The sequence below is a fragment of the Primulina eburnea genome, chromosome 14 (genome assembly GCF_022965805.1).
Source record: "Primulina eburnea isolate SZY01 chromosome 14, ASM2296580v1, whole genome shotgun sequence".
NCBI lineage: Eukaryota > Viridiplantae > Streptophyta > Magnoliopsida > Lamiales > Gesneriaceae > Primulina > Primulina eburnea.
Genome location: NC_133114.1, coordinates 5,234,780 through 5,247,322, shown reverse-complemented (window position 1 = coordinate 5,247,322; position 12,543 = coordinate 5,234,780). Strand labels below are relative to the sequence as shown.

The 12,543-nt window shown below is 39.5% G+C and overlaps 1 protein-coding gene across 1 annotated transcript; it reads left to right on the top strand.

Annotated features, from left to right (window-relative positions):
• Positions 1–791: 791 nt before the first annotated feature.
• Positions 792–4,166, top strand: LOC140811121 (uncharacterized). Its single transcript, XM_073168995.1, has 3 exons — positions 792–2,876; positions 3,007–3,068; positions 3,377–4,166. Exons 1-3 carry the CDS (start codon positions 792–794, stop codon positions 4,164–4,166), a joined length of 2,937 nt encoding a protein of 978 aa, XP_073025096.1.
• Positions 4,167–12,543: the final 8,377 nt, after the last annotated feature.

Genomic DNA, 12,543 nt, shown 5'->3' with positions numbered 1-12,543 from the left:
TTTGATATACTTTCCATGTTTATCTTTAATATTTTGCCTTTCTAGACGTGTGAATAATATTTGATATGATATTATAATATTTTTATGATATGATATGGCAATATCTTTAAGATTTTATCCTTATGTTTAAAGAGTTTGTTTCCTAATGAAATTGCTTTTTGTCTAGGTTGAATAGGACTACAAGAAGAAACGGCTGTGACGACAAGTAGAGAGACGAAGGAGTTCGAGGAGTTTGGAGATCGAAGCTATCTCGTACTATTGTTTAAGTGTTGCCGAGAAGTGCTTACATCCGATGACGACAACACCTAATCATTGTGTTGATTAGTGTGTTGAATCTTTGAAGACTTTTTACTTCTCGGTTGATGCATCCCTTGTATATTGGTTATACGGTTTGTTAGAGGTTTAGGATGCAATTTGTTACTCGCCTTAATAAGGGAGTTGTTTTATTCTTTCACTAGTATTGGTTTTTGTAAACTTACAAGTTTTCTAGTGAATTATTTTGCCCTGAGGCACCGCACAAGTATTTTATACTTGTGCATAATTCATATCTCGGTTGTCACTTTATTATAATTCACGTTGTGTGTTAATTTGTTAAAACGTAACTTCCGTTGCATGTTGTCGTGAGTGTTGCAACACCTACGCACAACACCTATATTCTGTAACACACAACACTGACCCTCAACTCACACATACAATGTGGAAACAGAACTTTCAATTGGTATCAGAGCTTCCACTTGACGCTACTAAGTGAGATCCTGTTTTTTTTTTTGTTTTCAGAGTGAAAAGGGATCATGGAAGGATCAACAAATACTGTTTTTAGGCCTCCCGTGTTGGATGGATCAAACTATGCATTGTGGAAAGTAAAAATGAGGGTTTTTATTAAATCCATTGATGAAAGAGCTTGGCAACGTGTACATGATGGTTGGAGTCCACCAAAACTCGAGGATGCTGATGGAGACACACGGCTCAAACCTGAAAGTACATGGACTGTCGATGAAGTGCAATCTTCAAACTACAATTCTAAGGCTCTCAATGCTATATTTTCATCTGTTGACACAAGGATGTTTAATTTAATCACCACTTGTGTATGCGCCAAAGATGCTTGGGAGATACTCCAGAAGCACTGTGAAGGATCCGCAAGTGTGCGTAAAACTAGGCTGAGGATGGTGGCATCAAAATTTGAAAGCCTGAGAATGGAGGACAAGGAGTCTATTCTTGAGTATGACTGCCGGTTGAGACAACTCTCAAACGAATCACATGGTCTAGGAGATCCCATACCAAATGAAAGACTGGTGAACAAGGTCCTAAGATCTCTTCCTGAGAGATTCAATGTCAAAGTCTGTGCTATTGAAGAATCTAAGGACACTTCAACGATCAACCTGGATGAATTAATGAGTTCTCTCAGAACTTTTGAGATGAATCTTGATTTACAAAGGAAGGATAAAGGGAAGACAATAGCCTTTGAAGCCTCAACCGAATCTTATGATGAAATCCTTCAAATATCTAAAGAGGTGGATAACTCTGATTTAGGTGAAGAATCGATCTCTCTGTTTACTAAGAAATTTGGAGATTACTTGAAGACTATGAGAGAAAAGAAGATAATTGGACAAAAATCTGAGTTGCCAAATAACTCCACTTCTGCAAAAGCTCAAAAGTTTACTCCTATGAAAGGACAATTTCGACCGAAAACCGAATTGCAAATCCAATCAAATGTCAAAAATCTGGATTCAGTGCAATGTAGAGAGTGTTCCGGATATGGACATTATGCCAATGAATGTGCCAATCGACTTCGAAGAAACAAAGGCATGACTGTCACTCTAAGTGATGAAGAGTCTGATGATGACCAAGAATCAAATGAATCTGAAAAACATATATCGTTGTCTGCTGTGATCAAGGAGAAACGCTTAATGCAAATCAACCCATTGGGTGTTGCCACCGGTGTTGCAATACCTGGTCGCAACATCTCTTCAAATTCCTTATGTCTCAATTCTACAACCCTTAATGAATCAAGTCAGTCTGAAAATCAGGAAATAGATGATGATGAGATCACTCTGGAAAGTGTGCAGACAATGTATGAAGAATTGTACGAACACTGGATCAAACGAAATAAAGTGAATGCAATTCTATCCAAAGAGAACACTGAGTTGAAGTCTCAAGTATCACGACTTGAAGTAATCTTGAGCAAGAAAGATCTGGAGCTATGCAAAGTCAAGGAGGAGCTTGAAAAATCATCTCAAATTTTTGCCAAGCTTAATTCAAGTACATCTAAACTTGATTCACTTCTAATGAATGGAAAGAATGACAAAGCTGGACTTGGTTATTCAAATAGCTTGTTTGAAATTGGAGAATCATCCAATACTGAAAGAAAGCCAACTGTCTTTGTCAAGGAAAAGGCTGAAACTTCGAATGTACCACACACTGGTAAAGGTGCTCCATCGAAGAGGCAATTGTCTACCAAGAAGTCCAAGTCTAGGAAACGTCACTTCATCTGTCACTACTGTTTTAGACCTGGTCACATCAAACACTACTGTTTTAAACTTAGAGATGACTACAAAAGATGGGAATCTAAACAGGTGTTGCCACAGGTGTTGTACAACACTCGGCGCAACACTGCCAACAGGAAGCCATCAGTAAAAAAGGTTTGGGTACCCAAGGCCAATATTAAATGTTCTGTTATCTATACTTCATTAAAAACTAACATTGCAGGTATATGGTACTTTGACAGTGGCTGCTCACGCCACATGACAGGCTCTAAGGACCATTTGATTGACTATGTTGAATTACAGAATGGTCATGTGACATATGGAGGAGGTGCAAAAGGAAAAATTGCTGGCAAAGGAACCTTGAATGTTGATGGATTGCCTAGTCTACACAATGTGCTTTATGTTGAAGGGCTTAACTCAAACTTAATAAGCATAAGTCAACTTTGTGATGATGGTTTATATGTTAAGTTTGATAAAGACAATTGTGAAGTTTTTGATAATACTAATACTTGTATTTTGTCAGGTACAAGGTCTGCTGACAATTGCTATCAACTTGGAGAAGACCTGGTGTGCAATCATTCAAAGGTGAGTGAACTGAACTTGTGGCATCAAAAATTGGGTCATGCAAATTTCAAGACACTAAAGAATCTTGGTAAGTACGATGCTGTGAGAGGTATGCCTAATTTATCCTCTGGAATTCCTTATGTTTGTGGTGCATGTCAAAAGGGTAAGCAGACACGTGTTCCTCATCAAGTGTTGCAACACTTTGGGACAACACGGTGTCTTGAACTGTTGCACATGGATCTTATGGGTCCAATGGAAGTGGAAAGCCTTGGAGGTAAGAAGTATTCATGTGTTTGTGTGGATGATTTCTCTCGCTTTACATGGATAAGATTTCTTAGAGAAAAATCCGATACATTTGAAGTTTTTAAGAAATTACATGCTAAGATCACTAATCTACATAATCTGAGTGTTGGAAAGATAAGGACCGATCATGGTAAAGAATTTGAAAACTCACACTTTATATCATTCTGTGAAAAGAGAGGGATAACTCATGAATTTTCGACCCCTAAGACTCCCCAACAAAATGGAATAGCCGAAAGGAAGAACAGGACACTGCAAGAAATGGCTAGGGTCATGCTAAATTCAAAGAATATTTCAAAAAGATTTTGGGCTGAGGCCTTAAACACAGCATGTCATATTTCAAATCGTGTGTACTTAAGGAATGGTTCTACTATGACATCCTATGAAATCATCATGGGAAAGAGGCCGAACCTGAAGTATTTTCATGTTTTTGGGTGTGTATGTTATGTTTTGAATGATCGAGACCATCTTGCAAAGTTTGATTCTAAAAGTGACAAATGTTTATTCCTTGGCTATTCATCCAACAGTCGTGCATATCGCATGTACAATCTTAGAACAAGGACGACTATGGAATCTATTAATGTTGTTTTTGATGATCTTGCAGATCTGACGGGAAAAACAATCGAGGATGATGTTGATGGGCTGCTGAATGTAAGTGAGCCACTGCCTAATACAGATGTTGCACCCGGTGTTGTAACACCGAAGCCAACACCTGCACTGGCAGAAGCAAATGATGAACCAGAAGAAAATGGGGAAGATGATGTTGATGTAACAAATGGGTCTGACATTCCCAGCAAGATTCAGAAAAATCATCCTTAGTCCCAGATCATTGGAGAGACATTTGAAGGAATGCAAACTAGAAGAAAGGAGAAGGTGGACTATCGGAAAATGATGGGACTAGTATGCATGACTTCCGTATACTCTCAGGTAAGCCATTCTTGTTTTGTTTCTCTAATTGAACCCAAAAATGTTAATCAAGCCTTAATAGATGAATTTTGGGTCAATGCTATGCATGAGGAACTTGAACAATTTGTTAGAAATGATGTGTGGGATTTGGTTCCTAGACCCGATAATGTGAATCTTATTGGAACCAAATGGATCTTTAAAAACAAAACTGATGAATCCGGAATTGTTGTGAGAAACAAAGCTAGGCTAGTTGCTCAAGGGTATACTCAAATTGAAGGGATTGATTTTGATGAAACATTTGCCCCTGTTGCTCGAATTGAATCAGTCCGACTTTTACTTGCTATTGCTTGTCACATGGATATAAAATTATATCAAATGGATGTGAAAAGTTCATTTTTGAATGGCATTTTGGAAGAAGAAGCGTATGTAAGCCAACCTAAAGGATTTGAAGATCCACACCACCCGAACCATGTCTACAAGTTGAAAAAGGCACTGTATGGACTGAAACAAGCTCCACGGGCATGGTATGGTAAGCTTACGGAATATCTGCTTGACTTGGGCTTCAAACGAGGTGAGGTTGATAAAACCCTTTTTATTAAAAAGTCAAAGCATGATATACTTGTGTGTCAAATTTATGTGGATGACATAATCTTTGGTGCTTCTTCTCAAAAGCATGTTGATGATTTTGTTAAATGCATGTCTACCACATTTGAAATGAGTATGGTAGGAGAATTGAGTTTCTTTCTTGGTTTACAAATTAAACAAATGCATGATGGTATTTTTCTATGCCAATCTAAGTATGCCAAGAATGTGGTAAAGAAATTTTCTACTGAGAACACTAAACACATGAAAACTCCAATGGGGTCGACTGAAAAACTATCCAAGGACGATGTTGCTGCAAGTGTTGACAACACCCAGTATCGCAGCATCATAGGCAGTCTCCTTTACTTGAGTGCAAGTCGTCCCGACATCATGTTTAGTGTATGTTTGTGTGCCAGGTACCAAGCTGATCCTAAAGTCACTCATTTAAAAGCTGTTAAAAGAATTTTGCGATATATTTCTGGAACAGTTGACTTAGGCTTGTGGTACACCAAAGAAACAAACACCAATTTAGTGGGTTTTAGTGATGCTGATTGGGCAGGAAACCTAGATGATAGGAAGAGTACCACTGGTGGATGTTTTTATCTTGGTAACAATTTGGTGTCATGGTATAGGAGAAAGCAAAATTGTGTGTCCTTGTCCACTGCTGAATCTGAGTATGTCGCAGCTGCTAGTTGCTGTTCACAACTTTTGTGGATGAATCAAATCCCCCATGCGCAGAAAGTCAAAGAGACAAGCAGGGTTCGACCCTGACTTTGTTCCAACCAAGAAACCACGGGCATCTACAACTTCTAATCTTCTGGACACCGATTTCTCATCGGGTGGTGGCTCGTCCCAGACCAACTGCTGCAGCAAAGGTATCAAGTTCCACCTCTGATACTGGAAAACAAACCCCCACTCAAAATCCCCAAAGTCCTGCTGGTGAAGGAACCTCAGAGAAGGCTGAAGAAGATGAACAATCTTTGGCGGAATTTCTTGCTCACCTTAAGGAAGAAAAGGCTGCCCAGAAACGAATTTCCAACGAGGATGAGCTTGACTCAGAAATGCTGAAGGAATTTGAACAAAATCAACCTGGAGCTCCTGAAGATTCCTCTTCAACATCTGTATCGGATTTTGAATCTGAAGAACAGAATGATGAGGGTTCTGAAGATATTAGTTCTGAGGGGAATGAATCTTTCGAAGAAGAAGCTACCCCTGATGCTGCCGGTGTTGAGGACGATGTTGACAACACCGAGGACCACACTGACTCTGCTAACTACGACTTGAGTAAGTCATTCTCTCCCAAATTTTATTCTGAAGATGCCATGGCGTTATGGCCGCTGTTTGTTCAGAGAGAGATGATAGAAGAGAAAAATATTGATGTTAGTGCTTATGGGAGATACAACCTGATTGAGTTTCTCAAGAACCGGAGGTTGCTGTCAACTGTCACTACAGTTGTGCCCTACTGCCGTCGTGTAGTGCTGGAATTTTATTGCAATCTCTTGAAGAGTGTTGGAGATGAGGACTCTGTGAAGTTTGGAAGGGTGTTTGTACGTGATCGTATTTACAATTTCTCTCCGTCAGTGATCAATGCCTTCTATGACACTCCCGATGTTGAGGAAGCTGACGAGGATCTTGACATCCATGTTGTAACCTCCGTGCTGACTGGAGGTGTGATCACCGTGTTTCCTGACTATCCTAAGAAGCTGAGTGCTGCTAATCTCACTTCTTTCTACTCTGTTCTCCATAAGACTTCCATCTGGAATTGGAAGCCGTCGACAAATTCCACCGTTGTGACCAGAACACAAGCTCTGGTCCTATTTGATATCGGCACTGGAAGGGCCTTTAATTTTAGGAAGCTGGTCTTCACAACAGCATTGCAATATGCTGAGGGGGACTTCAAGAAAACTAAACTGCCATATCCCTCACTGATCTATGGCATTCTAGAGTCTCAAGGATTCATTCCGGATATAGATGAAGATTACTGCCCTGTTAGAGACTCCCTGAAGATCTCTCCTGCATACTTTAAGGGCCACCGAAAGATTGATCTGCCCTGGCAAAGTTCGAGTGTTGCTTCGGATGTTGGCCACACTGAAGACACAACATCTGAGCCCCAGCCTGACACTGCTGATACATCTGAGCCTCTAACTGCGAGTCTACCTCCTACACCGCCTCCTGGTTATGTTACATTATCTGTCTCCTATATTCGCGCTCAAATTGACTATGGTCGACAACAGATTGCTCATGCCAAGCAGACCATTGATTATTATGAAAATCAAGTGGCAGATTATGAGCTTCTACTTGCTGCCAGCTACCATTCTGGACAAAAAGGGGGAGTAGATGATACAGCTGGAACCAGTGGAGCCCAAATGGATGAAGATGCTGATGGCAGTCATGATGAATAATGATATTTTATTTTGCGTTATTTTCTCTCTTGATGTTTCTAGTACTTCAGTTGTTCTTTTATTCTCTCTGATATGTGTCACTCCTGATTAATGAAATATTCCGGTGTTATGATCTACATTGTTGCAATATCTAACATACAACACTGGCAAATTGTATTTGTCATCAGGTGAAGGCTTAAATTCAGGGGGAGTTCAGCCAAATACCATTTGAGGGTTGTTTTGTCCAGAAAGGCAAAAAAGGGGAGATTGAAAGGAATTTTATTCCTTGATATACTTTCCATGTTTATCTTTAATATTTTGCCTTTCTAGACGTGTGAATAATATTTGATATGATATTATAATATTTTTATGATATGATATGGCAATATCTTTAAGATATTATCCTTATGTTTAAAGAGTTTGTTTCCTAATGAAATTGCTTTTTGTCTAGGTTAAATAGGACTACAAGAAGAAAACGGCTGTGACGACAAGTAGAGAGACGAAGGAGTTCGAGGAGTTTGGAGATCGAAGCTATCTCGTACTATTGTTTAAGTGTTGTCGAGAAGTGCTTACATCCGATGACGACAACACCTAATCATTGTGTTGATTAGTGTGTTGAATCTTTGAAGACTTTTTACTTCTCGGTTGATGCATCCCTTGTATATTGGTTATACGGTTTGTTAGAGGTTTAGGATGCAATTTGTTACTCGCCTTAATAAGAGAGTTGTTTTATTCTTTCACTAGTATTGGTTTTTGTAAACTTACAAGTTTTCTAGTGAATTATTTTGCCCTGAGGCACCGCACAAGTATAAAGTATGCATAATTCATATCTCGGTTGTCACTTTATTATAATTCACGTTGTGTGTTAATTTGTCAAAACGTAACTTCCGCTGCATGTTGTCGTGAGTGTTGCAACACCTACGCACAACACCTATATTCTGTAACACACAACACTGATCCTCAACTCACACATACACTGTGGAAACAGAACTTTCACACTTCAAGTCCATCAAAAGTCTCTATATGGTTTAAAACCAACTTTTGATTCAGTTCATAATCTTGATCACAATGAGAAGACACGGACCCCAATCCGGAGGCCTGCACGGGATCCGTGTCCAACAGCATCCAAGAATGAAAAGTTGCGCAAATACACGGACCTGAATCCGGACCCCTGCACGGGGTCCGTGTACGATGTCTCCAGGGAAAATAAATTAATCGAATTCACACGGACCCCAATCCGGAGGCATACACGGGGTCCGTGTACATGATTTTGAGATCAGATTTCGCGAAGATTTGCTCGTGATTTTGGGAAAGGAAATAAAAGGAAAAACCTAGGAAAGAAGGGGGGTTGTTGAATTTCGTGAGCGGCAGCCGACTTGGAGAGGAATTAAGAGAATTTTTGGATCTTTGAAGACGACGACGGCGAAGGGAAAAACGCGAGAAATTCGTACACTTCTCACGCAAGAACCGCGCACCATCACTGAGAATTTCTCTTCACTTTTATTTTCATATTTTTCAGACATGAATTCAAACATTAAATTTGATTTTACTTTTGAATTTATAGAGTAGTTTCTTTTGTGATCGGGACCACGATAGGGACAAACAATTGATTTTTGGTTATTCGTTGGATTGTTTGTTCTATGAAATTATTTCTCGTTATTGATTAATGTTTGCGTAAATTTCGTGCTTTTGATTTGGCCAATTAAGTGCATGTTTGTTGTTCGATCTTGACTCGAAAGGGAATAGATTGGAATTAGCTTCAAAAATATTAATCAACACACAGTTAAACCGACTAGAAATAGTATTCGGTTTCAGTGTGCGATTTTAGGCGACAGCTGTAATTCTATGAGTTTTTGTTTAATTAAATTCAATTAGAAATAATTGGACTGTTAAATGAAAATAGGATTATAAATTCTAGAAATAGATTTATAATTAAATTGGAGAATTGCATCGTGACATTGAATAATCTGTGATCATTTAATTCCAGTGCATGATTTTAATCAGAGTTTGTTACCATCGTGTGTTCTCGGTCATTTTATTTGAATTTGAAAATCTCCAAGTTCCAACGCTTCTCGGATATTTGATTTAGTCATTAAATTAGCATAAATTAGTTTAAAAATTCACTTAGTTGAAATAATAATCAAATCGATCGTTATTGTTTGCCTAGATTAAATAAAATAATTAAATCTTAATAATTAAATAATAGTCTATGTGGGATCGATACTTGGACTGTTCGTCCATTTACTATAACTTGACCTAGTCCGCTTGCTAGAATTAATCCCAACCGAAATCGTCGGTCAAGTTTTTGGTGCCGTTGCCGGGGACTATTTATTTAATATTAGGATAAATTATTTGTTTGAGACTAGGGTTTTATTCTTAGTTTTAAATCTTTCATTTATTTTTAAATCTTTAGCATTTTAATTAAATTTGTTCCAGCTTTTTATACTCTTTTGGAGCTTAAATCGTGCACTTAAATCTTTGATTTCAGGGTTAGCTCGTGTTATATGAGCCGTGCACAAGACGTCAGAAATCTAGTGCCACTTGATCTTGAGATTGAAAGCACTCTCCGCAGTATCCGCAGAGCTCGAAGGAACAACGACTTGACTCTGGAGTTTGAATCTAAAGCAGAATCTGAATTAGACCGTAAACCAGAAGTTGAGGAGATGGCCGAAGAAAAGGATAATCATACGTTGATGGAACTTCATCGACCCGCATTCAGAGGTTATGGGTCTAGTATTGTGCGTCCTACGATTCAGGCGAATACATTCGAACTTAAGCCAGGCATCATCCAGATGATTCAACTCCAAGTCAAATTTGGAGGATCACCGTTTGAAGACCCTAATGCACATCTGGAGAACTTTCTGTCAATCTGTGACACAATCAAGTGCAATGGGGTGAGTACTGATGCCATTCGACTCAGATTATTTCCATTTTCCCTACAAGGAGAAGCTATGGAGTGGCTTCGAGACCTTCCAGCTGGTTCTATAACGACATGGGATGGATTGGTCGAGTTCTTTATGCACAGGTATTTTCCCCCAACTAAAATTACACAATTGCGGAATGAGATCACATCTTTCAGGCAGAGAGATGGGGAATCACTGAATTCAGCATGGGCAAGATTTAAGAAGATGTTGAGGATGTGCCCGAGACATGGCTTTTCAATTGGCCAGCATGTTGAGACATTCTATTATGGGGTGGATCTTTCTGTGAGATCTATGCTTGATGCGGCAGCAAATGGGAGCTTATATCGAAAAACGCCGACTGCAGCACTGGAAATCATATCGAATATGACCGAAAGCAATGTAGGTTGGCAAGATAACCGGATGGAAAATAAGGTAGGATTCCTTGAGATGGATGCTCTGACAGCAATTACAGCAAAACTTGATGGATTGACACATCAGATGGCACAGTTACAAACACAGAAGTCAATACCAGTCAAGTCAGTAAATCAGATTCAAGGAAGTGCTAGTGCTTTGGTGGGGATTCAGTAAATTATGTGGGAAACCAGGGCCGTCAGCAATATAATCCATACAGTTTCTCATATAATCCGGGTTGGAGGAATCATCTGAATTTTGGTTGGAGACCGTCAGAAAATTCTGTTGAACCACTACAGTTTAATCCTCCACAACATCCTACACAACAAAAGCCTCCTCAGCAACCACCTAAACCTCCGCAAGGTAATGGACCGTCTATGCCACCCGGTTTCAAGCCACAGGATAGCAAGTCAAATCTAGAGGATATGCTTGCCAAGTACATAGCTGGGAATGAGATGAGATGGCAAAACCATGATGCCATGATGCAAAGAGTGGAGACGCAACTAGGGCAGTTAGCGACACAAATGGCTACACGAGCTCCGGGTACACTACCTAGTGACACGGAAAAGAATCCAAAAGGTGTCAATGCTGTCACGGCGATGTCTCCCATAAAACAGAAAGTGATCGATGTTGAAGGCAGTGTGAAGGGGAAGGACTTATCCAAGCACATGTCAGAGGACGCCAGGGAGAAAGGTAAGTCTCTAAACTCGAACTCCAATATTGATATTAACTCACTCCCTTTTCCCCAAAGAGCGAAGCAACTGCAATTGGATACTCAATTTTCAAAATTTCTTGAGATTTTCAAAAAGCTGCATATAAATATTCCATTTGCAGAAGCTTTAGCTCAAATGCCCTCATATGCCAAATTTCTTAAAGATATTTTATCAAACAAGAGGAAATTGGTTGACTTTGAGACAGTTAAGCTTTCGGAGGAATGTTCTGCAATTTTACAAAATAAACTCCCTCCGAAGCTTAAGGATCCAGGTAGTTTTTCTATCCCTTGCACTATTGGAACTTCAAATTTTAGTAAAGCTTTGTGTGACTTAGGTGCAAGCATTAATTTAATGCCATACTCTTGTTTTGAGAAGTTAGAGATAGGTGAGGTGAAACCAACTACAATTTCCCTACAGTTAGCTGATAGATCAATTAAATATCCTAGGAGAATTGTAGAGGATGTGTTGGTGAAAGTCGATAAGTTTATCTTTCCGGTGGATTTTGTTGTGCTAGACATGGAGGAGGATCGAGAGATCCCTCTTATTTTAGGGAGACCATTCTTAGCCACCGGGAAAGCTTTGATAGTTGTGCAAAAGGGCGAGCTAATCTTGAGGTTTAATGAAGAGAGTGTCATATTCAACGTTTTTCAGTCCATCAAATATACTAATGATACTTCTGATTGTTTTCGAATTGATGCTACTGATGAGTTTTTTGAGTGTGATTTACAGGGAATGATAGGTGCGGACCCTTTAGAGATTTGCTTAACTCATCCATTGCCACAAAAATTGGGAAATCAAGAGCTTGATGAATGTATCTCCTATTTGGATGCAGGCATACCACTGTCGAAAACGGTAAACTCTAGGATTGGGGAGCTTGGGCATGTCCCAAGACCTTTAAAATCATCCATCGAAGAAGCCCCGATCCTAGAGATTAAACCTCTTCTAGAGATGAAACCTCTTCCTTCGCACTTAAAATATCTATTTTTGCTTGATAATGATAAATTGCCAGTGATTGTTTCATCTACTTTGACAGGTAAGGAGGAAGAAAAGCTGTTGCGAGTGCTGAGAGACAACATCAAAGCCATCGGCTGGAGCATCGCAAACATTAAGGGGATCAGCTCTTCTATGTGTATGCACAAGATTCTGATGGAGACCGATCACAAGACGTCTACTCAACCCCAAAGACGTCTAAACCCAGCCATGCAAGAGGTAGTGAAGAAAGAGGTGATAAAGCTACTGGACGCAGGTATTATCTACCCGATTTCTGATAGTAGGTGGGTTAGTCCAGTGCAAGTTGTTC